This window comes from Seriola aureovittata, chromosome 4 (genome assembly GCF_021018895.1).
Source record: "Seriola aureovittata isolate HTS-2021-v1 ecotype China chromosome 4, ASM2101889v1, whole genome shotgun sequence".
NCBI lineage: Eukaryota > Metazoa > Chordata > Actinopteri > Carangiformes > Carangidae > Seriola > Seriola aureovittata.
In genome coordinates this window covers 18,981,836-19,008,306 of record NC_079367.1, presented here as the reverse complement: position 1 = coordinate 19,008,306, position 26,471 = coordinate 18,981,836, and the positions used below count along the sequence as shown (strand labels likewise).

The 26,471-nt window shown below is 40.6% G+C and overlaps 2 protein-coding genes across 2 annotated transcripts in view; one reads left to right on the top strand and one right to left on the bottom strand.

The window, feature by feature from the left end:
• Positions 1-3,303: 3,303 nt before the first annotated feature.
• Positions 3,304-24,165, top strand: dhx36 (DEAH (Asp-Glu-Ala-His) box polypeptide 36). The gene is made up of 25 exons (XM_056373451.1): positions 3,304-3,879; positions 4,509-4,666; positions 4,849-5,125; positions 5,771-5,809; positions 6,010-6,180; positions 6,313-6,392; positions 8,911-8,985; positions 9,912-10,078; positions 10,181-10,262; positions 10,360-10,500; positions 11,622-11,727; positions 14,414-14,501; positions 15,725-15,780; positions 15,901-15,965; positions 16,530-16,673; positions 17,086-17,203; positions 18,317-18,415; positions 19,337-19,510; positions 19,661-19,747; positions 19,836-19,919; positions 20,081-20,180; positions 20,326-20,416; positions 21,740-21,860; positions 23,316-23,468; positions 23,547-24,165. The coding sequence occupies exons 1-25, from the start codon at positions 3,583-3,585 to the stop codon at positions 23,778-23,780; spliced, it is 3,207 nt and encodes a 1,068-aa protein (XP_056229426.1). The 5' UTR covers positions 3,304-3,582; the 3' UTR covers positions 23,781-24,165.
• Positions 24,166-24,619: 454 nt separating this feature from the next.
• The window catches only part of LOC130167351 (rho guanine nucleotide exchange factor 26-like), a 42,871-nt gene continuing 41,019 nt past the window's right edge, over positions 24,620-26,471 (bottom strand). Inside the window, exon 15 of the mRNA XM_056373452.1 lies at positions 24,620-26,357. Within this exon, the coding sequence (XP_056229427.1) occupies positions 26,215-26,357 (143 nt within the window). The 3' untranslated portion in view covers positions 24,620-26,214. The remainder of the gene's footprint in view (positions 26,358-26,471) is intronic.

Genomic DNA, 26,471 nt, shown 5'->3' with positions numbered 1-26,471 from the left:
GAACAAAGCTGAACTGATTGAAAAGACTCTGTTACCTGCTGATTGTGTCTCACTGACTGTAATATTATCATGATGCGTTCAGATTAAGACATGTTTATTAGCAAACTTTCAGCCTCATATGAAACAAGCAGCGTTCAGGTTACAATAAAATGCGAGATAACGTATTATGAGAGGCATTATTTTGCTAATTTTTGATCTTATTATTCCATTGTATTTTCAGTTAGAGACTAATACAATGATATTGTTTTATTAAGTGTTGCTGGTTACAATAACATTTTAACATCACAACAATAGAACTGACTTAAAGTGAAAAGCTGTAGACTTTTTATAAATTTAGGCTTTGAATCTGCTGATGGACAATATTCACCACAATGTCCACAATACAGCAGAGCCAGGAGCCTTCGGGTGATACTGGCCAAAGCAGTCATGGTAGATCTGTCTCATTTGGCTGTAACCTTTAAGGCCCAGACAACAGGTCAGTTCCTGATGTTATGTTGAGCTGGGAGCGCAATGAGTTGGTTACAACAGTTACACTGACAGCACAGACTGTGTCTGTCTGTGCATGTTCCCCAGTGTGGAGTTTTAGAACTTGAGGATGTTGTTTTAAAAGTTTTTTTTTGTGTGTGTGTGTGTGTGTGTGTGTGTGTGTGTCCAATCTTTGGATCCAAAAGAAATGAATGGATCCATCACATGCTGGGCACATGAACACTCTTGTTTTGGTGCAGAAATATTTTCAGCTAATTATTTCGTAGTAATGAAAATATATTCTGAAATAGCATTAATAATTCATTCACCTTATAAATCATGATATATTCTCTCACTTTCATTATAAGAAGTACTCAGATCCTTAAGGAAAATTTGACATACCATGGTCTAAAAATACTCCATAATAAGTACTGACTTCAAAATATTACTTAAGCTAAATATAAGGATAAAAATGCTTTTATTGTCTTTCCAGAACATGTTGTACATGAAAGGGAACGGCACGGTTCAGAAAATAGCACAGAAAACACACAATAAAACACCATTAAACATAAAAAGAAGTAAATAAATATATAAATGAGTATAGAGTGAGCAGAGAGAGTGTGAGGAATAAGGCTGTGAATATTTAGAAGATAAACAGGATGGCCCAATGGGCCCAAGTTGCAGCAATGCCCTGATATGAAACAATAGCAATCATAGCAGCAAACTGTTCAGTGAGAAGCAGCAGTTGTTCAGTACAACTGCAGAATTTTCTGTCTTAAAGTGCAGAATTTATCAGTCTCAAATTGCAGCAATTCCCTGATATGGAGTAATAATAATAATAGCAGTAATTGTATAGTGAGAGGCAGAATCTGTCAGTGTCTCAGCACTCTGCTGGCAGGGTGGGCAGAGTCCCTCATGATGCAGGAGGCCTTTTCCCATACCTGCTGTTGTAAGTATCAGTGATGGCGGGTAGGCTGCTGCCAATGATCTTCTGTGCAGTCTCTACCACTCCCTGAAGTGCCTGTCTGTCTGCAGCAGTGCAGATACCATACTAAATGGTGATGCAGGAAGTGAGGATGTTCTCCACCACACATCTGTGGAAGGAAATGAGGACTGAAGTGCCAAGGCCAGCATGCTCACGCCTCATCAAGAAGTAGAGGTGTTGGTGGACCTTCTTCACAACAGGAGACCACCCCGATGTGGAAGGGAGGGGGAAGAGTGGTGTTGGTTTTCCTATATCCACAATCTACATTGATGGAGAAGTTGTACATCAGGCCTTTGCATCAGGCCTCCAGTTTTTCCACTTCCTGTCTGTACTCGCACTTATCGCTGTAAGTCTCACCACTGCTCAGATGCCTTGCTATGCAGCCATTGGTCAGCAGTGTGTACAGCAGGTGGCTCAGGATGCCCCCCTGGGGTAAACCGGTATTGAGGATAATGGGGGAGGATGAGATGTTATGGATTCTAACAGACTGGGGCCTATTTGTTAAAAAGTCCAGTATGCAGTTTCACAAAGATGAGCTCAGTCAAATTAGTGTCAGTTTGTCTGTCATGGTTTGTGGTATGATAGTGTTAAAGGCGGAACTGAAGTCCAAGAACAGCAGTGTAACTTAAGTGTCCTTGCTCTTAAAGTGAGTGAGGGCCAGGTGAACCACAGTTGAGCATCTGTGGTGGAGCGGTTCTGTCTGTATGGGGGATCGACTGTGACACTGATGGTCTTCTTCATGTGTGCCGTAACCACCCTGTCAAAGAACTACATGATTATTAGGGAGAGTGCTAATGGGCATTAGTAATTCAGGCACAACACTGTTGAGCTCTTTGGGACAGGGATAATTATTCCAGTCTTGAGCCATGTTGGGATAATCGCCAGGGAAAGTGAGGTGTTAAAGATGTTTGTTAGCACCTCTGAGAGCTGGTGGGCGCAGTTTCTAAAGACCCGGCTTGGGATGTTGTCCAGGCTCGCAGCTGGGTTGACTTGGAGCCAGAGGAGGTGCTGAAAAGAATGAAGGGCATCAGAAAGAGACGGGTCCCTGGGTCATTCTGCATATCTTCTGCTGTAATCTGTGATACTCCTGATGCCCCTCCACATGCTCTAGGGGGCATTGGTGTAGAAGTGACCCTGTATTTTGAGAGCATAGGTAGCTTTCGCCACCCGCTTTCACCTTGTTGCTCTGAGTGCAGATGCGTAACCAGACCTGATGGTGGGCAGGGGATGGTGATTGTTCTAGTCATGGTAACATCATCCGCACAATGCCAAACGATGCACACTCCTTCAGGTCCACATCTTAGTTCTTGTGGCTGCCTCTGAAGATCTGCCAATAAGTACATTCAAAAAGATGATTCTGATCTGCTTGGAGTAGCAGCAACCTGTCAAGTTGAAACACAACAAATCTGAACTCAATGTGGCCTAGTGTCAAAAGTAGAAGTACTCATTACGCAGAAATGCCTCCATAAACAGTGTGACATTATTATAAAATATTATCTTTTTTTTTAATCACAAATACATGTCAGAGCATTTTCATGTTATAGTTCTTTATTGTGAAGCCACTTTTATATACTTAATATAGTACTGAGTAGATTAGTAGTTTAGCACTGCAGCATATTATGAAATAGATATCATGAAGCCTAAAAACTTGTTATAAGAGTAGTAGTATGTGTAGTGGAGTAAAACATAGTATAAAACATAGTATTTCCCCCTGAAATATAAAGGAGTCTTAGGAGTGTAAAGTAGCATAAAATGAAAAAACTCAAGTAAAGTAAAAACATCAGCACATAAACCAATTATAGAGCACTACGTAAATATCAAGCAGCAGACGTTTACGTCATTGCTGTGCGACATGCCGGATGGAAACGACCAAGCTAAATTTTGCCAGCAGCATCTCAGTGTTGCTGTCTTATAAGTGAGTTAGACAGCCACATTTATTCATTATACGTGTAGATATAAAAAAAAAAAAACCAACTGTCAGTAGCTTAATGGATGTAGCATCATATTTCTTACTTAAGTGACTAGTCCACAAATCCATCCGGCACAGCTTGTAGCTAACGTAACATCAGTTAGCATCGTAGTTTCTGGTAAACGAATATTTGCTGCTACCAGGGCTTGTTTGTGACGACGGTATGAGTTATGGATATGGCGGCGGAGGTGGAAGAAGAGGCAGAAGAGGAGGTCGAGGGCAGAGAGATGGCAGCAGAGAAAGGTGGGACAGAGGAGGGGGTTTCAGAGGACATAGTTCCGACTTTGACCAGGACCGAGGAGGAGGAGGAGGAGGAGGAGGAGGAGGGGGAGGAGGAGGAGGAGGAGGAGGAGGAGGTGGACAACGGGACCGTCCTCCTCCACACCTGAAGGGCCGTGAGATTGGTCTGTGGTACGCAAGATACGGGGCCGTGAGGAGGAAACAGGCTGACCGGAGATCGGTATGGACCGGTTTGGGTGCATGTGCTTGCACATTGTGACGAGCAGGCCGTGTTGTATGCAGATTTTCAGTCTCTTAGCAGTGGTGAAAAGTTACCAAGTTAATTTACTCAAATACTCTGAATACAATTTTGAGGTAGTACCTTCTAGTACTTACAAAGTACTTTTGATACTTTAAGTACATTTTGCTGATGGTGCGTTTGTGCTTCTGTTTAAGTAGGGTTTAAAATGCAGAACTTTTACTTAGTAGAGGATCTAAATAGTTTTCCCACCACTATTAGAAACAGTTATTAACATCTGCTCGAAAATAGGTCTGTGCTCTTACCTTAAGTATCAGCTGCAGAGCATTGAGCATAGGCTGATTTAATTGGAAAATGGTTCAGAGCACAAAGTCTTCAGAATGTGCAGAATTGTGAACACTGGTAAGTGAGCAGCATCCTGCACACAGATGGCAAACCACCCAGTTCCTGATACATCATACTTTTGATAAATTTAATGCATAGAATGATTGCTCTGCCTTCACTCAAATGCAAAAATAACTATACTTGGCCAGATGACATCTTGATATTACCTTAGTTTATACTAATTGCAAGGTTATGGCTTAAGTTCCCCTTTTCATGTCTGTGTGCAGCGGGCAGTGGTCCAGATGGATGAGGCCAGAGAGCAGCACATTACCAAGCTGCTTAACTCTGTCCAGAATGACCAGTCTGGTCCAGAGAGAGACGGCAGGAATGTAAGAGCCTCTACGTCTGACAGCTGGCGGACAGAAACCAATAGAAGTGGTCATTGGTGAGAGCAGCTTGCATAGCTTTTTCTTTTGAGACTTGCACAGTGTAATTTTTATCTTACAATAAAGAAAATTAGAAATGTAGATAGGACTAAAATGCTTGAAGTGTCAGTCATTTTTCCAGCTGTGTCTGCTGACACTGATAGGACTCTAACTCTAACATGTTGATGAACCTTCTGTGCAGTTACTTTGATGGGGATAGGCCTGAAGAAGATAAACTGAAGACTGAGATCAAATCTGAGGAAGAGGAGGAAGAAGTTAGTTTAGCAGTCGCTAAAGATGAACCTCCAGACACGTGGGAAGAAGAAGAGCCACAGGAGGAGGAGAAAGAGAAGTTTAGGAGGAAAGACAGAGATCTGGAGTTCTTATTTCAGGAAGTGGTCAGAGATAGTTCACTGGACGACTACTTAAAGAGAGATCTGCAGAGCAAACAGTCAGATCCGAAGTACAAAGAAATGCTGGTGAGTATCATGATTATTAGTATCAGGTTTGATATATACAGCACAGCTTTGAGGTTAGAAAAAGATGTACATCCAAATGGATATTTTTTTAAGATAATGATATGATCAAAGTTGCATTAGTTGTATGGGGTTACTAAAGAAAAGAAGAGTGGAGCATACAGTACAACAGAATTATAACTGGAGATAATGAAGGGCAGAGAGCTGTGTATTAATAATGAATAAGACATTGCAGTTGGTTTGCAATAATTTGTTGCTGTGTTGGCTACTCTGACATTTACAGGTTGATAGATGTTTATGTTTACAGATGTAAATAGTTTAGTACACAACCCTAATGCAGAATAAGGCTGGGCCTTATGGTAAGTTAGTATCTCGGTAATTATAGTAATATTATCAAATATTCCTTATATATGCAAAATAACATTACATGTTTCATGTCATTTTATTCCATCAAGTGAATTTTGATCAAATTACTGAACTGTTGTCAAGCTATTAGACAGAGTCTGGGTTCATCTGTGTTTATTAGAATTTTGTCGATGTTTGGATGTGTTTAACCCGTACCCATTATCAAGTTATAAGGACAGAACATCTGCTACTATTGATTTCATGAAGTGTTATCAAATGATTGCTCTTTTTTTTTTGCGTCAGAAATTCCGTGAAAAACTACCATCTTATAGCAAAAAAGAGGTAAGCTTTTGATTGCATACAATGTTAAGCAAATGCTCTCCTCTTCATCATTAATCACCATTTCTGCTAAAAGTGAATTTGTTTCTTTTTTTTTATTTTTAATTTGAAAAAATGTTTATCTTCCACTATCACCCTTTTCCTCCTCCTTATCCAATTATCCGTCTCCTTCCTCTCATCTGCTTCCATCCTTCCATCCTCAGGAGTTGGTAGAGCTGATCAACTCTAACCGTGTCCTCGTTGTGAGTGGGGAGACAGGCTGTGGAAAGACCACTCAGGTCACCCAATTCATCCTAGATGACTATATCAATAGAGGCATTGGCTCAATGTGCCGGGTGGTCTGCACGCAGCCACGTCGCATCAGTGCCATCTCGGTATGTACTCTGCTGGTTTTTCAGATCTGACTGTGTTAGATTATATGTTGCTGTTGCTGCTCTTATAAATTTGTGTGTGTGTGTGTGTGTGTGTGCGTGTGTGTGTGCGTGTGCGTGCGCCTGCCTTCTCAGGTAGCGGAACGTGTAGCAGCAGAGAGGGCAGAAAGTGTAGGCAATGTAAATTCTTGTGGTTACCAAATCCGCCTACAGAGGTAAGGAAGTCTTTACAAACATATTTTGATGCATGAATTTGAAGCACTGTACACCAACTTCTCAGATGTTTGTTAGTGATTACAAAAAGGTCTAGTGTTGCTTTCCTGCATGGCTGCTCATTCCAAAGCCAGGCTATTAATTTTGATGTGATGGCCTGTAGATTTTCATGGTCCACGTATCCCCGCTGAAGATTATGTTCAGATGATGGTCTTCAGAACAAAAGATGATGTACCTCTAACTGTCGATTATTTTTGCATATACATACATATATTTTGTTTTCAGAGGGAGTTTCTAGATGGATGGGCTAAATTAAGATGGATAAGGGAAATGTATGGAATGAATTAATATCACAGGAAATTAACTTTTATTTTTGAAGGACAGGTGGTATAAGGATTAGTAGATGGGAATGATGATCTTAGACCACACACACAGGAAGAGATGCACAAAGCTGGTGAGAAAGGCACTGCACTTGAGCGATATGCAGACCGAGCAAGCGGAGAGTTACAAGGGATGAGAGGGTGCAGCAATCTAAAGTGAATTATATACAATAGAATATGGAATATGAGAGAGGCTGAGATTGATGCAGTAAGAGGGGAGGAAAAGAGGCAACTCAGGTGTGGTATAAAGGGAGACTGATACAGCGGATGAGAAGTAAAAGGATGGACAGAAAAATGATTACTGACTGTCAAAGAAATGGAACAGATAACAAGGTGCTAGACTGTGAGTTTAAGAGCAGTTTCCACATTTTCTAAATCTTTGGTCTAGCCAATTTAGAAAGGCATCTTTTTGAGCTGTATTCTTACTGCTGTACTGTCACTGCCTGCTGTCACTTTCATTGATGGGAGACCATGGGTGTCTCTCAGTGGGTACATGCATAAACTGGCAATTCGTACCACAAGCTGTGTTAAAACTTTCATTGATGCACCAGCTCCCCCACTTAGCAACTAATATAAAAAAAGTACACACTTCCACACTCTTTACTTTTCTTATGTTGGTCTCTCAGTAGGCAATCAGCTTCTTTAAAACCTGAATACAAATTGGCCAGAACACATTTAATGTAGTATTTGCCAACGACAGTTACATGTGCCAGTGTATTCGTCTACACGACTCAGTCACTGCAGACAGTCATTGCTTTAAATCTGTTCTCTCTGGTGCTGCTATATTGTGCCAAATGATGGGTGGTTATAATAAACATAAAGTAGGAGACTGTTTAGAGTAAATAAAATTAATCAGACTCTTAGCCTCCAGATTTCAAGACTGTTGTAAACTGCCAGAGACGATAGAGTGCTTGGATTTGGATCTTTAGAAAACATCACCTTTATAGATCACAGTAGCTCATTTTTATCCCTTCTACTCTGGTTGAATGTCAGAATTGTTTTAGTGATCATTTATAAGTATTGTGTCGAGTAAACGCCTAGCTACACTGTTCTTTGTCTGATTAAGTTGTGATTAATCAAATAACCATACAGCAAACCTTTTGCCAGGTAATATTGCAATATAGAAAAAGCTGCACATATTGCACAGAGAGTGGGAAGCATTGGGAGTTAATAATATTTGCCCTGAGTCCCCTCAGCAATCAATGCAGTCATATTGTCTGGCCCCTAGGAAGCGTTTCCTTTAGAGGCTTCTTTTACTTTTTTAATAAATCTACTAGTTACTAAGTTTATATATTAAAATGGATTACTGTTATTACTCTATTTATTATTATTTATAATCTGTATATTATGTATATGCAGTTGTATCAATGCAATTGGTTATCTGTAATAATTTTATCAGTGAAGTCTAATTCGGTTCATTCTATGTTTGTTGCACTGCTTTGGTTGTTTAACTGTTTTATGTTATGTGTTGATGTTGTGAAAAACTGAATAATAACCCTATTTCAAAAAGTGCTTCAAAAAAAATGAATTTTTTAGTTTTTATTAGTGTTATTTCTCCTGAATTAAGTCCAAGTCCTGTTGGAAATATCACACTTGCATCAATTATGCAGCAAAGCCTTTGATGTGGTTCAATAGTCAGTGCAATTCTTCTTTTAGATGTGTCATAAGAGAGGCAGTTACTGCTTTGTTTGGGATTAAAATAAATGAGAAATTTTTTCATGATTGCTATTCATTGGATAAATCTTTCATCACTGACTAATACTTAGTATGATATGAAGATACTGCCTATTACATTACTTATTAGATAGCATTTTATGTATCAGCAAGGTTTTATAGCAACATCAATCTCAGCTTTATGTGCACTTGTGTGTACAGACGGAGCATATATTGCTACTATGAAATAATATTTGAATGTTTGAATAAATAATGTTTGGAATTGTGAAAAGAAAAAGAAGGGTGCAAAATATGAAAGACAGTGGAGTCTTCAACAGTAGCTCACACAAATGAAGAAAACTCAACAAAGAAGCTCATCCTGGCAACATTTGTCTTCAGTTTACACTAGTCTTATACCAAGTCTTGTGTCAATTGGGAAATTTAAAATCTTTTTTTTTTCTCTTTTCTTTTCCCTCCTGTGTCTCAGCCGGTTACCACGGAGACAAGGTTCGGTCCTGTACTGTACAACGGGCATTATTCTTCAGTGGCTTCGCTCAGACCCGTGAGTCTTCCCCCAGTCCCTGCTTCCTCATCCTCATCACTTCCTGTCCCAGAATTTCTTTCCTCTCAGTGTCTCTGTTCCAGCTGTCCTTCCTCCACTCTCTTATTCCCTGTGTGTCACTCTGTTTTATCCCCATTGATTTGTGGTCGACTCTACTGTCTGTGGAAGAAGCATTAATATGGGTCTCCAGTCTCATAGGCAGAGAAATTGAAGACACACACACACACACACACAGCTTCTGTTGACTCATCCCTGCATACGCATCCTTGCATTCTGAGTGTCTCCAGAAAAACCACTGAGACTAAGTGAGGGTGCCAGCTTTTCTTGTTGTCTTGCTTCATGCTCTTTCAGAATTGGCACGACTCTAGTGAGTCATTTTAGGACTACAGTTGTCTGACAAAATGCTGCAACTTTTTGGCATTCAGGTATATTTGCATAGAAGATGGGCTGCTGCTATGTCTGCATGTCTTGTCAGTTTTGGTGTGGCTATTTGTCTCCAGCCAACACATTAGTGATGCATAAATGTTTTCACTCCCACAGACCTTTTTATCCATCATTACAGACCACAGCTGTATGCCCTCAGGGAATGTCTTCAATTTTGGTTCAAATATCCACATGGACTAAAGGATAAACTGATTTGAATTTTGTGGTTAAAAGTCAAGGTCACTGTGACCTCACAAACACACATGTTTGTGGCTATAACTTACGAATTCACACTAATTTTGACACAATTTCACTCATATGTCTAAAAGGATAAAATGATGAAGTGACATTTTGTATCCAAACGCTCGAAACTTCACTGTGACATCATAATGTTCTACAAAAGCATTTCTGACCATTATTCAATGCTTGAACTCAGGAAGGGACAACTGTGACCATATGTCATGCAACTGTGAGTTGGTAATTCTAGTTTTTCCTCCTGTCAGATTGTTGTCCAGCATCAGTCACCTGGTATTGGACGAGATACACGAGAGGAACCTGCAATCAGATGTTTTGCTAGTTATTGTGAAGGACCTACTCAACCTCCGGGACGATCTCAAGGTCATCCTCATGAGTGCCACACTCAATGCTGAGAAGTTTTCTAAATATTTTGGTACGTAACCTGCCAAATGGCATACCAAATTTTGTTAAACAGAAATGTTGTTTAATTGGTTTGGTCTCATCTACCCCTTTCCCCATGTCAAACTCCCTTTAGACAAGTGTCCAATGATCCATATCCCTGGTTTGACGTTCCCAGTGGAAGAGTTCCTATTGGAGGACATTGTAGAGATGACCAGGTAGAAAAACGCTCCTCCCAAACACAAGCATACAGATACAAAAGGAACCACTATGTCCCTTTTGTCTAATATAAGCCGGTTGGTGTCTCTCTGCCAGGTATCGTCCCCAGAATCAGGACCGTCGCCCCTCATGGAAGAGAGGCTTTTGGCAGGGCCGCCACTCCAGACCTGAGAAGGAGGAGAAAGAGGCTGAATACAAGGACAGCTGGCCTTGTTATGCACGTACATTGCAGCACAGGTGAGGTGGTGAGAACAGCAGAGTAGTTAAATTGCAAGAGCGGTTTTAACTGAAAAAAAACTCCCTTTAATAACTCCCAGTTCCGCTTGAGATGTCTTCCACTTCTCTGTAACACCGAACAAACATTCTTCTCAATTTAATACAGCTATTTGCAGAGAAGTCCCTTTTCTTTGCCCCCATTATTACTGCTCAGTGTCAGAACGTGAATGTAAACATGATAACTTCAAGTCCACTGCATCCGTAGAAAGTGTTTTCACACTGCCTGAATGCGTAGCACTATGATCTTACTATGTGACAGAGCTACAAAAGCAGTGGGCAGAACTGTAGATCATGTCCTACACTGCATACACCTACACTGCCTTCCTACGCTGCCAAAGTATAATTCAGGCTTAAGGGTTGAGCAAGCAAATTCAAGAAATGTTAGAACTTCCTGTTTGTGTAATTTTTTTGTGAACCTGTTCTTGCAACTGCATTTTTTTTGTGCTGTTTTTCTGTTTATATTTTAAAAATGAATAACATTTTCTAAAAACAAAATTCTTGTGTATTGTAATCAGTTCTAATTGCAAGGACCATGATAATCGTACACAGACACAATCTCTCATCTCTGATGAGCTCTTTAATGACCTGTCAGTCTCACATTGAAGGCGATGCCCAGGGAGGAGAGTTTCCATATTTGGAAACTTTCATGTCTGTGACAAAATAATTTGCAGCAGTTCAAACCTGAGCTTTAGAGCCATGAAATGAAGATTACGTATTTAAGAAAAAAACATTACAAAGGAACCAATTAACAGTCACTGATTGTGTTTATGAAAGCTGATGTCAAGATCACCAATACAATTAAAACTGTCAAAACAATTTTCAAGTATGAGTCAACACTATTGTTTTTGTGCAAAAAACATATTCAACATCATACAGAATTTGCCATACAGCCATTACACAGCATCTGGAGAAAAACTTCTGTCTGCAAATATATAAATCACATGTAGCCATTACTGAGTTGTGACAGCCAAAGCAACAAGTAATGGAATAGTTGTAAACTTGGGAACAGCTTGTTGTCATGTTGAAGCATGGAAAAAGGTGGTTTATTTATTTATTTATTATTTATGCCTCACATTTTACAGATATTCTGACAACACTATTGCGGCACTGGAGATGTTGGACAATGATGAGAAGATTGACCTGGAGCTGATCCTGGCACTGATCCGTCATATTGTGCTCAATGAGGAGGCAAGTTTAACCTTGGATGTCTGGTTTCAGGCGAGGCAGAATTCTGGTGTCTGAAATGAGATTTTTAATACAATACTTTTGTATTCAGAGCTGAAAATTGTACTTGAGGTAGCCTGTTATGTGTCTGAGCAGTCTGAAAGCCTGGCGTGCTTGTATCACTGAAACTTGTAGATTTTGAGATTTATGTTTTTAGATTCATAGATCTCCCACCATTTTGATCATAGACAGGCAGACAGGAAAGTGATCCCAGTGGAAGATGGGTTCATATCAAATAAAAGTTAATAACAAAAGGAGAAAAGTACCATATACTCTGAGGTGGAGCAGATGGAAGATCCAAGGAGGACTAGCTTCCAAACACAGAGTGACATTACATCAGATGAAATAACACAGATCCTGGCAGCAGATCTGTGCTAATGAGTGATGGAACAGATGCTCTCCTAGTGCACGTTCATTCCCTTTTTTCTCTTTCCAGTTCTTGTTAAATTTGCTAATTTTTGTCAGTGCCTTTTCAGTGCTCGGCTCAGACTTTGGCAATGCGGACGGAGTATAATGTCAACTAAGACAAATGAAAGAACTCTCTTTTTTTGTAAATGTTTTACTTTTTAGTAGACCCAGTAACACATAATCCTACCATATCCACTTCAAAAGTTGTTAGTTTCCACAAAATTTGGGGAGAATCCATCAATGGAAAGGATTTGAGAAAAAAATCACTATTTCAGTACATTTTCTGTTCAAATATGTGTTCGCAGCATGTATCTTGTATTTTTCAACTGTTTCTAGTCACAGAGTCATGAGAGACATATGCGAGCAGACATGTGCGAGAACACACTGGCACAATGGAACAGAATATCACAGAATACAGCCTATTGTTGCTTTTAAGAGGACAATAATGAGGGTGAGGAAAACTTGCTCTCACTTGTCCTGCCATTTTTCCAGGTGAATTGGAGCTAGTTTAATGTATTTATGTTAGTTTATTGCTGTGTCTGTAAAAAATGTATACGTAAGAGGAACAGAACAAAGAGACAGACCCAGAATGAGGAGTGACTAACACAGATAGACAGAATAATTATCCTTTCCCACATGAGGCTTTATCTCTATCAGTCACAGCCACCCTGAGCCAGTCTACAAGCTGATTTGCCGTGGCATTGTCAAATGGCTCAGAGGGAACCGGCTGATCTGCCGTGACGTCGTCCTGTGCCGAGGTTAGGGGGCGGTCTGCCAGGTTTTCAGCTGTGGTGATTGGTTAATTATGTTTGAGGGTTCTGTGATTAGACACCTTGGGGGTTGACATGGAGGCAGTAATGAACTACTGCTGGGTGCAACTATGTGTGTGCACGTATGTGACTGGTTTGGTGTGTGTACATGCTAAGTAGTAGGCCAACATGACAGAGCTTACTGGGCTGTTACTTTATTTTTAGTTGGAATTAATCAGAGCCTCTGTCTGTACTCTATGCGTGTGAACATGTGTTTCTCTCAGGTTGTAACTAGGCACACTGCCTGCACCTCTCTGCTCGTCCTTTCTCTTTCACACACACATGCACATGCACAGACATTAACACACACATATACAGTCCCACGTGGTTGCCAGTGGTTGAGCACTGGTAATAATAATTAGCTTTAATTAAAAGGCAGGGGCGCTCAGGGCCCAGGAGCTACTTTTAATGTCTTTCCTCATCTCCTCTCAGGAAATGAAAAGCAGAGTCCTTTTAAAGACTGGGTTATTTTGTACCAGCCTAATATTATCCTGAGAATCATTTTCCTTTAAGTTTCGGTCTTTGATGTGATGTAGCATAATAGTATTTCTTGAAACCTTTCCCCATTGATGATAATCTAAAAATTGGATTTTGCTCAGGTTCCAGAAGTTTAGAGCTTTTTAAGCTATTATTAGCCTTTATATCTGTCTGTATGCTGTAAAAAAAAAAAAAAAAACATCATGCTGACCGTTTCATTATGGTGCATACAGCATTTAGAAGCTGCTCTGGCCTGCCTCGTATAATCTGATCTCCATGTGTATGTCATAAACATCATGTTTGCTGTTGCTTCTGTTTATAAGTCTGACTGTGTGAGTAGTTTATATTTCTAGAGCAGGGTATCAAACCTTTTACTATTGCAGCATCACTGTATGTGATGTTTTTATGGCTGCGGGTCTGACACCGACTGTACGTTAAGTGGTCATCTATTGTCAGACAGCAGAATGTTCAGAAATTTGCTCACACTGGAGCACCACCAACTCTATTAGCCACCATCATCTGTTATCCTGCTGATGTTTTCTGCATGATGTTTTCAGCTTGCATTTGTGTGTCTTTATTTCCCAGGTGACTGATTGGTTTTCTTTTTTGTTGCTGCTTTGAGAGAATCAAGTCTGTCCCTGTGGTAATGTGAGGTAGAGGATGCCCTGTAGTGGAAAGATTTTTGTCATAATGATGTTGGCAGTGAGTACCAGGGACTATTGTGTGGCTGACTGTGGTGGTTGGGAGCTCAGGGCAAGTCATCTCCATCTGCCTCGGCTCAGCTCCTCAGGGGACGGGGCACCTTGTTCACTTTGCTCAGTTGTTTCTGAGGCTCCTTCAGCTGATGGCTGTTGGTGTCTGTTTGTTTCCTGCTTGTTTTCTTTTTCTATCGAAGCCCAGCTGGTTTTTGTGTGACTTTCAGTTTCTAAGTGTTGTGTGATGTCTTTGTCTGACAGGAAGGAGCAATCCTGGTGTTCCTCCCTGGCTGGGACAACATCAGCAGTCTCAATGACCTGCTCACAGCTCAGCAGATGTTCCGATCAGGTACACACACACACACACACACACCCACACATACACACACACACAGTAACACACACCTACAGAGTATGTGACGTGGATACAAGTGTATGTATTTGCCATATATGTCAGTAAATTGACAATTTTCAGGTTTTGGATTGCTGGTCTATCCAAACAAGTAAACTGAATTGTTTTTTCAATTAATGGAGAAAATACTTAACAGACTAATTGATAAGAAAAAGATCATCTGCAGACCAAGATTAATCAATTAGTTGATTGACAGAAAATGTATTGTTTTACAAAACTGTGATGGGTGTTTTCACTATTGTCTCACATTTTATACACCTAGCAAATAATTGATTAATCAAGAAAATATTCTGCGGATTAATTGATAATGAAAATATTTGTTTGTTGCAGCCCTAGAAGTGTGATGTGGAAACTTGGAACCTCCAGTGCACATACACTGACCCAAGAGTGAAGTAGGAGAGCTCTTGAAATGAACAAATTTACATTCATAGAATCTGGACTTTTGATGAGGGAGGATATGTAATATTTAGAAACTGGAAAAAAGAGACAAAGCAAGCATAAATTATTATTCCAATTCCAATATTTTTATATATCTGGAAACTGTAGGGGATCTTTAGATTTATTGAATTTTTTTTTTTTTATGAATCATAAGTGTTTGGTTTGAGGTTAGTTCAGCCTTAGCCCACACACACACTTCTAGGGCTCTTTGATTTAACAACAGCCATGATTATGAGATTTCCACCCACAATTATTTAGACTTGATTAGGGGCAATTCTGATGCTTTTGCTGTTGCTGATTGGAGTGATTGCTCTGGTGTATCAAATCATAAACATAGGTGAACTCTGACCAATCACAGCCATTTTATTTTAGCACATTTTGATTAACTGATCTCTGATTTCTAAATTGTAGGCAACCTTCACATGTAATGTAACTGCAGTAGAGATGCAGTAAATGTGTTTTATTTTATTTATTGAGTATGTCATGATTATTTAATTTTTAATTATTATTTTTAGGTAAGTACTATGTCAAAGTGAAGTATTAAATAACTACATAATAATATTTATTTTCAAAGAGGAACAAATAATGGTGGTAAATTAATGTATTCTCAACATTCACCATGATATTCATGGTTACATTTTTAGACACACACTAGCACGTATTTGGTGTTTGCAAATGGTGCTTTGTTTGAGTTTTTCTTTTTGTGTCCTGCTGTATTTCAGAGCGGTTCGTTATCATCCCTTTGCACTCCCTCATGCCTACTGTTAATCAGACGCAGGTCAGTATTCTACTGTTACTCTTTTTGTCTGTCGCTCTGACTGTCTGTCCATGTCATGCTTTATTCTGTTTCTCAGTGTCTGAAAAGTCCAATTTCATCTTTCTCCCTCGTTCGTCTCAGGTGTTCAAAAGGCCTCCTCCTGGAGTTAGAAAGATTGTGATTGCTACCAATATAGCTGAGACCAGGTAAGTGTGAGCGTGTCTGTGTGTGTTGTTTGGCTCATCCAGCCTTTGTACTTAGTCCCTTCGAAAATGTATTTTTGGCTGTTACTTTCTGGCAAGTTTTTTGATTGTTTATGACATTCGGTTGTTTATGTGTGTATTTTTTTGTGGAAGTGTAATGTTGTAGGTCCCAGTCATTTACGGAAATGGCAGATTTTTTGGTAATTAGCATACATTTCTTGGATTGATTACGAATTCTGTCATATTGGCTTGGATGGAACACACTGAGTCTCTGACAGGCAATTTGTTAATGCATTCACATGAGCCTCACACTCACACACACTGAGCAAATTAAGAAGCTGTTTGCACTCCCCTCACATCCCTCCACTAAATATAGAATCTAAACCTACCTAAGGGCTAAATTTTTATTTTTACTTGTGTGTGTGTGCGAGTGTGAGAGAGAGTGTGTGAGTATTAGCTAAGCATTCTTGACTCCTTTTTGAAGTTGTTTTTTTTTTTTTTTTTTTTTTTCTGGTTTGGTCTTTATTCCTTTAACTTTTTTCTTTTTCTCTCCACTTTTCCTCACAGTATCACCATAGATGATGTTGTATATGTGATAGATGGCGGGAAGATTAAGGAGACCAACTTTGACACCAACAACAACATCAGCACTATGACAGCCGAGTGGGTCAGCCTGGCCAATGCCAAACAGAGGAAAGGACGTGCCGGCAGGTGTGTCTGTGTTAGTTTGCACACGGGGTTTTTCAGATATTTTTATAATGAGGGCATGCTGCATATTACTGCCTCTGGGTACGTGATACTAATCTGGGAGGATTATTTTTTCCTTCCATTTGTCATCTCAGCTCTCCGGCAGTCTTCCCCATCAGCCCTCTCCCTCCTCCCTTCCCATCTGTAAACACGGAGAAAGGCTGAGTGTAGTCACTCCCAGGTTGTTTCCAGTCTGTGACTCGAGACGTTTGTTCTGTTAGCTAGCTCTGACATCAAAGACGAGCAAGGCCCAATTATTAGGAGCTGCTTACTGTGTGCAGTTTTATCCCATTGATTTTTAATTAAGCCCTTGTCACAGAACTGATATTGCACATTTTTTTCTCTCACAACTCTCCTCTTCTCTGCTTATCTCCAGGGTGTGTCCAGGGAAATGCTATCATCTGTACAATGGTTTGAGGGCCAGCCTGCTGGATGCCTATCAATTACCCGAAATTATGAGGACACCCCTGGAGGAGCTCTGCCTGCAGATCAAGGTTGTGTATGTGAAAAGAAAGAGTGAGACAGACTGACAGAAAGATACAAATAGGTTTTGGCTTGGGAGTTGAGATGAGGACAACATTGCTGTGAATGAGTTTTGTGAGTGCAGAGAGGGGGTGAGGACAGTGCTGCTGTTTTGGTCTTCCATTGAATTACAGCCTATCCTGCCTAATGAGAACAAGGGATGAACACCCAGGCTGACTCATGCCCCTTGCTCTCCAGCACTTTCTCTCTCTCTCTCTTTGCAGACAGCACAAACCTTCCTCCTCATAGCCTTGTTCTCTTACATGAACACTCGCTTTCTTCTTTGGTTGTTGACTCTTTTTTTTTTTCCTCCTATTTTTGCTTTCTTTTTTTTAAATCCTCGTACTCCACTCAGACATATTTCAATGGAATGTTAATGGAACATGAAGCCAAAGTTCACTCAGATCTAGTGTTTGCAGTGATTGTTCTCACCAGTGGCTTTATTGGATATGCATTTGAGTGTGTGTCTTCCACTAGTTCAGTTGGATGTATTTGAGTATGTGTGTAATGTGGTTTTTGAAGCTAGTGGGTGAGAGGCGGACTAATGCATTAGACTGTCCTTAAAGTGAGAGAAAAACTGACAACATGCTAACCCTGAGCAGACTCTCAAAAGCATAAACACTTCAACACCAGTCTATTAGTCAGACATAGAAATGTGTTCACTTCCTTACCCTTCATTTTGCTACAGGCTTAGTGCATTTAAAAATCACTTTTTGATGTGGAAGAGAATACACATTTAGAGAATGTAGACATGCACAGAATCAGGTCTTAGTTCATTGTTCTGTGCTCAGCCCAGAACTTGCAGAAGAATGTCGGTGTGGTTAATGCTACACAGTGTTGGTTGTTTTGTCACATATATCTTGTAAACAGCAACAGCAATATGGCCAAACCATGTTTCATACAGTACAGTACGCTTGTTGGAAGAAAACACGCACAAAGTTAATTGCAGTAGACCTTGCTATATCTATGTATTGCTAACAATTCAAATGTTTGCCAGAAATGGATACTAATTCCCTTTCGTTTTCTAAGGGACTTGTTTCCTCAGAAAAAGATCATGACATGCTTTTGTGATGTTTGCTGCATAGATACTGAAGCTTGGGTCTATAGCTCAATTCCTGGAGAAAGCCCTGGACCCTCCCACTGAGAAGGCTGTCAATCTAGCTATCAAGAACCTCATAGACCTGGTAAGAAAGAATTAAGATTATTCAAAACATTTTAAACATAGGTTAGGATCAAATGAGGAACAACTATTATTTATAAGGCTGCAAGTTATTTTCATGGTGAAACAGTCTGTTGATTACTTGAAACCCAAGTTAATGTCTTCATATAACCTGTTTTGTCCAATTAATAGTCCAAAACTTAAAAATGATCAATTTTTAAGTTTAGACAATTGATTGGACAAATCACTAGTCTGTCAACTGATTAATTGATAATGAATTTGGAATCAGCACAAAATTAATAAATTGACCAATTGTTTCAGCTTTTACGAAATGTTTTTAACAAAAACCTATAATGTGAGCGATAAGAGCACGATAGCTATTTGGAAAATAGTAGCAGATTACCCCTTGACCTGAGATTGTGGTTTCAAGGACTCCTGTCAAGAAGCATTATCTACAAATCTGCTAGTTCCAAGGATGTTATTTGGTAGGTTACCCTCTTGTAGAGGAGGGAGTGGAAGAAGAAATACACCTAGGAGCAGCAGAGAAATCAGTGCTTATTATATGGGCTCAGAAAATAAAATATGAGTAATATTTCATGCTAACAAGGATAAAACATCTTCAAATCAGGAAGCAGTACTTGAATTTGACAGGAACAAAACTCAGCGGTTGCTCCTGAAAGCTTTCAGATGACTTAATTAGCATGACAACTTGGCAACACCAACACATACTAACTGTAAACTGGTCTACTGGGAGATTGTTGCCTTTATTAACCTGTTGCTATTTTAATAAAGGCTTTTTAGTATTTTCAACTTTAACAAAGCAGTGCCTTTTGAATATTGGGATATCTATTCCCTTTCTTGTGGTTATGTTTAGACTACTGTTTAGCTGAAGATGACTAAATGTGTGCATTTTGTTTGGGTTTTTTGTCACACTGTTGCATGTTAGAATGCCCTGGACCATTCAGAGAATCTGACAGCACTGGGTTTCCACCTGGCTCGTCTGCCTGTGGAGCCTCACATTGGCAAACTCATCCTGTTTGGAGCTCTGTTGGGCTGCCTCGACCCCGTACTCACCATCGCTGCTTCACTCAGCTTCAAAGACCCTTTCTTCATACCCCTGGTAGAGCATCGAGTTGACAGACATGAAAGCTTCTGTTGGCAGCAACACACACACACACTGCAACAATTGCTGCACCCTAACTTCTGACTTTTTTCATTGCAAAGTAGGTCTTTAAAGAATTTGTCTTTAATATATCGCTCTCTCTCTCAGGGTAAAGAGAAGATGGCAGACATGAGGAGAAAGGCCTTGTCCAGAAACTCCAAGAGTGACCACCTCACTATTGTCAATGCCTTCCAGGTAAAAGAACTCACAGCTGTCAATTTTATTTCATGTCTGTCCTGCATGAACGGATCTTGTCTTGATTTATTATCCTTTGATTGGCCAGGGGTGGGAGGAAGCGAAAAGGCGTGGTGCCAGGTACGAGAGGGAGTACTGCTGGGACAACTTCCTGTCTGCCAATACACTCCAGGTGAGCCAGACTGATTATGAGTGTTATGCAGAGCTCTACACTGAATTGCTTTGAAAATAAAACCAAGGGAACTCCATTATTACATTTTGAGTTTGACTTCTGTCCGGACAGTTAAAGACATGCAGCCTTTTTTAGAATTAATTTATCCTTTTATCATTCAGATGCTGCACAACATGAAGGGTCAGTTTGCTGAGCATCTAATGCATACAGGCTTTGTCAGCAGCAAGGACCCCAGAGACCCCAACTCTAATGTCAATTCAGGTAACTAAGCGATTCAGCGGTCAGAAAACATTAATTCTTATGAATCTTAAAACCATGCTGTGGAGCAGTAATGACAAAAGATATGTGACATGTAAATGTAACAGTGCTCTATTTTTCTTTCTCTAACTCTCACTTCCTTCCTCAGACAATGAGAAGTTAATCAAAGCAGTGATTGTAGCCGGTCTGTACCCTAAGGTGGCCATGATCAGACCATCTCACAGCAAAAAGAGGCCGGGGTGAGTCTGTCAATTCAAAGAGGGAGATGAGCAATGACAGACAGGAAAGGGCTGCAAAGCACAAGATAGAGAAGTGCACAATCATTCCTATTGATCTGTAGGGAGAAAAATGGGCTTCACACTGCAATATCTCATCAGACCTCTCAGTTAATAGTTCTATAAAGGTCCTGTGACAATCACCTGAGGCTGTGCAGAGAACGTGTAAGGAAAACTCTTAAAAACAGGCGCGTTTGCAGCTAAAGATCAATACAGTCATCATAAAACTGCCCTCAGGCAGCTGTCATGGGCAACGGCTGTGACCTGTGTTCAAAAGACAGACGCACGCAGGAGGGAGACAGACACACTGTCTCACAGTAGGACTGTCAGTTGTGTTTGTCTGTCTTGGTGACAGCTTTAGACTCCGTGATATTGTCATTTCCTCTGCATAAGTATTTCAAAACCGTTGTGATGCCAAGCCAGTTGTAAGTTTTCACATGTCCGCACCACAGCTCTGCAATATTTCATGAATTCATTGCTCAATGAAGCACTTGTTGTTTGTTTTTTTTGCTGCTAAATCAGACTACTGTCTGGTACAAGCAGCTTGTTGCCTGCAGCCAAGCAGTCGGCTTTGTCTGGCTGACATGCAGGAGTTTGGAAGACAGCTTTACTTTCACGTTAGAGATGATTTGCCAACTGCAGCACAGTTTCTCATTGATACCCCTTTGTGCCAAAATGGCAGGAGATTCTTTGTGCGTCATATTAACAAGCCGAAGGCAACTGAAGGGTTGTCCCTGGAACTACTTTCTGGTTCATTTAGAAAAAAAAAAAAAAAAAATTTCTTGTAATGGTGCATTTTAACACACTTTAACACAGACACAGGTAATAGGTGTGTACAAAATCTTAGTATTTCATATTGCTGGACTTACAATGGACAGTTAAAAAATTGTCAAAATGAATGCAGCACGAACTAAATTTTGCTTGACTGTGTGTGTGGTGAGGTGTGTTGTGCTAATAATGTAATATAGCCACTAACCACTAGCCTCAAAAAGAGAGGAGGAGCAGGCTACAGATGTCTGGTGCGATCACTTCTGTCTAAATCCACAACCCAGATTTTTTTTTCATTTTCAAACTTGTAGTCCTCAGCCACAACTGTCACTGACTCAAATGACATCACTTGAGGCAATTTAGCGGCCTTAGAGTAGCTCCCTCTGGAGCCACAAAAGGCTTCATACAAGCTTAATGATGGTAATAAAAAGCTATAATGTTTTTGTTAGCCATTTGACTCTTGACAGTACACTTACCCCCAACACCTAGACACAAACTCTAACACTGTATTTTGCTCAGGGTTAAGGTGTACACCCAGGCTGATGGAAAGGTGTGTATCCACCCGAAATCTGTCAATGCCGAAGAGACGGAGTTCAACTACACCTGGCTCATCTATCACCTCAAGATGAGAACGAGCAGTGTGAGTAGGCGAAGGGGACATGGGAACGCTTTATGCTGTGTTTTAAACACTGTATGATTGTTGTTGTTTGTCTTCTTGATTATGTATGTGTCTCCCTGAAGGGTGCATGTGAGTGGAAAGAAGGTGCAGTGGTTAAAGGTTATCAGTGGTGCTACGCCAGCTTTACACTGAATGAATATTTGATTAAAACGCTGCCTTTCAACTCTCTCTCAAAGGCTCTTGTGCTTCAAAGCTTCCAGACACAATGTAAGATGTGGATGTGGTGGTGGTGGTGGTGGTGGGGGGCAAAACGGTCAATGCGGCTCGCTGACTACCGCCCTCACTCCTGTCCCCTTTTTCTGTCTTTTTTTCCTTTTTTTTTTTTTGACGCTCTTCACACTCCCATTTTCCCATCCCTTCCATCTATCCGTCTTTGTTCTTGAATGTTACTCTTCTGCAGAAAAACACCTTTCATGTCCTCTCTGATTGCTGCCTGCGCTTTTGTCTCTCACTTTGCTGCTTTCGTCTTTATGAAGAAAAGTGTTTGGCTGGATTTCACCATCCCATCATTATTGCCACCATTAAATGTTTTTTTTTCCTCCTAGTCCATAAGTGGTTTTGTGCACAAGGCACTGCATTTAATAAAAGTAAGGTATTCTGAGAGTGCCACGTAGTCAAGGTCATTTGTTTACTGAGAAAGAGAAGGAAGCAGTAGACCAGCACTGTAGAAAGAAGGCAAAAAAAGTGAGGTATGATGTTAAACTTTATAACCTCTGACGCACTTGCCCCTGCTGGTCCATTACATTACACATTCATGGGGCAAATGCAGTTGTCCCTGCTCTCTAATTGCTTATTTTTTTCACCTTGTCTCCTACCCACTCCCTGCACCTTCCTTTACCTCTCTCTGACACTAATTTTCAACACTTTCGCCTGTTACCTTCAAAGCTGTAATAGGTTTTGTTTGACCTCAGTCTGTTGCTTCTCTAGTCACTGTAGCTTCTGACCTTAAAGCTTCGCAGTTTCTGAGTGTGTGCATACAGATCAGTCCATTACATGGAGTATCACTTCTATTTTCTGTCTGCAGTATTCAGAGTTTTCTGTAGTTTGTGGAAAATATTTATTTACTTTGACTTTTAATATACAAAATGAAAAATGGCAGTTTTCCTAAATGAATGCCAAACTATTCTATAGCTGTCAGTTTAGCACAGGGAAGAAAATAGATGGAAAAGAGTGTAACATACGCGATATTCACAGATGGGGCAAGATGACATTTCTACAAACACTGGAGGCACTGAAATACATTTTGAACTCACACAGCCACTCTTCACTAATGGGACCCTTTCAGCCCACACCACAGAATAGCTGCTGGGCACGGTGTGTTATAATGATGCTGCTCTCTGTCACGGAGTGTGTTAGCGTGTTTGTCGTAATACTCTTGTTGTTGTGTGTTGGCGACATCACCCTGTGTGCCCTCAGATCTTCCTGTACGACTGCACTGAAGTGTCCCCGTTCTCGCTGCTGTTTTTCGGAGGAGACATCACCATCCAGAAAGACGAGGACCAGGAGACCATCGCAGTGGACAAGTGGATCGTCTTCAGATCCCCGGCACGCATCGCTCACCTTGTCAAGGTAAGCGAAAGACGCACTCACACAAACTGATCTCAGTCGTGATGAAATGAACTTACTAACTTCTACCTTTTTCCACAGAGTTTAAAGAAAGAGCTGGATTCTCTACTGGAGGATAAAATCCGTAACCCGGCTCCCGTGGACTGGCAAAACCGTCAGTCCAAAGACTGTGCTGTCATCACAGCCATCATAGATCTCATCACCACCCAGGAGAAGCCTGCAGGCAGCACTAAAGGCTATGGCAGAACGTGGGCGTCAGCCCCAAGGGGACAACACATTCACTTCAATGACGATGATGATGACGACGACGATTAGAAGTGGCCAGGGTTTTGGCTGGCTTTGAGAAGAGAAGAAATGAATGACTGCATCCTTGGACACAGAGGTTAGATGGGGTATTTATGATAGCAGCTGGCCTACTTGATGGTGCTGCTTGGTTGAGATTTTAGTTCTCCCTGGGTGCTCCTGAAGGCCTAACACAGGACGCAAGAGTACTGGAACATGTTATGCACTTGAATGACTCCCATTATTAGTTGTTTTTTTCTTTTTTGCGTATTTGGTCGATATTTGGCAAGGACCAATCTATGTTCAAAACACTCAGTAGCTGTTTTGTTTATTGTTCAGTTTGTACACTTGTGGTTTGGATAAATCACACTCACTTAATGGACTGCACAATAAAAAAAAAAAAAGATGTACCAGAAAACGCCTTTCTGAGCTTCATCTACATTACTAGGCTAACATTTAGGAATTTAAAAACACAGAGAGAACCATTACTGTGAAATATTGCTGACATTTTGATGGGAGACCATTATCAGCTCGCTGATGGGAGAACACCATTTGTTCTGAGCTTTGGATCATTAAAATCACCTGGGTAATATTTGGATGGAATGAACACCTGCATAGCTATTAAAACTTCAGCAGCACACAGTTGCACACCCCTGATTTAACAGCCGATACCTCATAAATATCTGGGAAAGTGCTGGTGGCCAGAGGGTTTATACACATTTCTGATTAACCTTCACCGAATGTCCAGAGAGCACATGGTTAATTTATTGTTCCAAATGTTACTGGAGGAATACAAGTCATTATCGTTCTATCTAGCAGGGATCCTCAGGGAAGAGAGATGTCATATTGATGATTAAGAATACATGACAGGCCCCAAGCAATTAAGCTTTTATTAATAGTGACTGATTAAAATATATAAGGTTGACTAAATAAGTTTCTGCAATATAAATCTGTATTTTGAAAAACATACATGTTACAATTCAGGCTCTTTTACATATTTACATGTACACAAATGATTTACAATAGTTACAAGTACAGAATGTGATTGAAATAAAGATCAATTCATGCTTAGCTAATGACATAGCTAATTTTCCCTGAGTGCAAATGCAAAGCTTTGTCTGCTATCTTCAGAGTCGAGATACTCATGTCCTTCCTGTAGGATGCTTTGCCCACTACTGTCATACACAGAGCAGTGGGCTTGATATATGGTGTTATCACCAGACTCTGACCACGCCATTCATTTCCTTTAGCTGGACATGGCAACACTAAAAAGATGACTCACAGTGGACAATCAAATTAAAAGCAGGGCCAGGCAGGGCCGCTCGTCTCTTACCATCAGCACACAAATTAATTTCATCTTGCCTTTGTAACATCACAGATATAAATCCTAAGGAGGGTATTTATATATACACCTCTAGCTGGCATCAAATCATCGAGTGGCTGGAGAGAGTAATGGTAATTGTGTCACAAATGTGGAGTCTGAATTATGAGGGCGACATTAACTGGTGACAAACGGCAAGGTAGAAAACAGATACTCGGCCCATCTGCTTAACCATACGGATGACATATGAGGTTATACTTCCTAAATGACTGTAATTCTTGATATTATCCAATTAATTATGACTTATTCTATTTACACAAAGTGCCTCAGGTTTCAGACAAGTATTAATTTCTTTGCATTTCAACATACACTATAATATATTGTTGTAAATATTGCTGTAACAGTTTCACCTGCCATCAGATGCTACTGAAACATTCTACACTAACCCACACTGTAAAGAAGTTGCTAATGTCACCACCTTGCCTTAATATCACCTTCTCAATCAACATCTTCATAGTTACATTGTTACTGGCAAAGCTCCTAATCACATGGCCTGAGCCTCATTAACAGAGCAACAGGCTGCTGTCAGTTTCACACTATTTGGTCTACCTTACCTCCTATAGCGGTACTGTAGTCACAGCACATCAATTATGCTCAAAAAATATGCTTGAAAAAACATGTACAAATTTGACCCCAACAGTTTTGTAGCAGGCTGTGGAAAGCAGTGACTTTGGCTGCGGGAGTTAAATTTTCAAACCGACTGGGGAAATGAATGAATTTGACAGATCCCACTGTCAAGCCATCCCACCCACACGAGGACTGATCAGTACTTAAGGAAATCTCTGTCCTTCCATTGGTTTTGTTCTGAACTCAGTCTTTGTTTTGAAACTCAGAGAGTATGCCTGAGATTTAGTGGATGCCAAGCAGAAGTCTGAATTATGGCTTCATTTTATCCCACTTGTAAAGGGTGCAGCAGCCACGCAGCTCCCATACTGCTCCACTTGGTCCCTGAAGGAATGTCAGTGATGCTGTTACTGACCTCATTTGTCTGGGTTCACTGCTTAAAAAGGCAGGTCACTTGTGTGTCAAAGGGTCGCCAACAGCTGAGGAAAGCCCTCTGTGGTTTAAACAGCTGGCTCGTTCTGCTCACACATTAGTCTCCAGCCCCTGCAGGCGGTCCATCCTCTGCACGTTACGCTCGATGGTGGCCTGACATGTGATTGGTTCGGCACACTCGGCAAGGAACCACCCTCTTTCTCCATCACGCAATCGCTCACCTTCACACCAGCCTAGGAGGAAAAATTGTATTGATATGAAAACTGAAGCATGTGCTGTGTTTCCTGGTGCTATTACTGTCTGCTTTTTGATGCTAAACCCTGTCTGTTCTTTAACATGAAAACCAG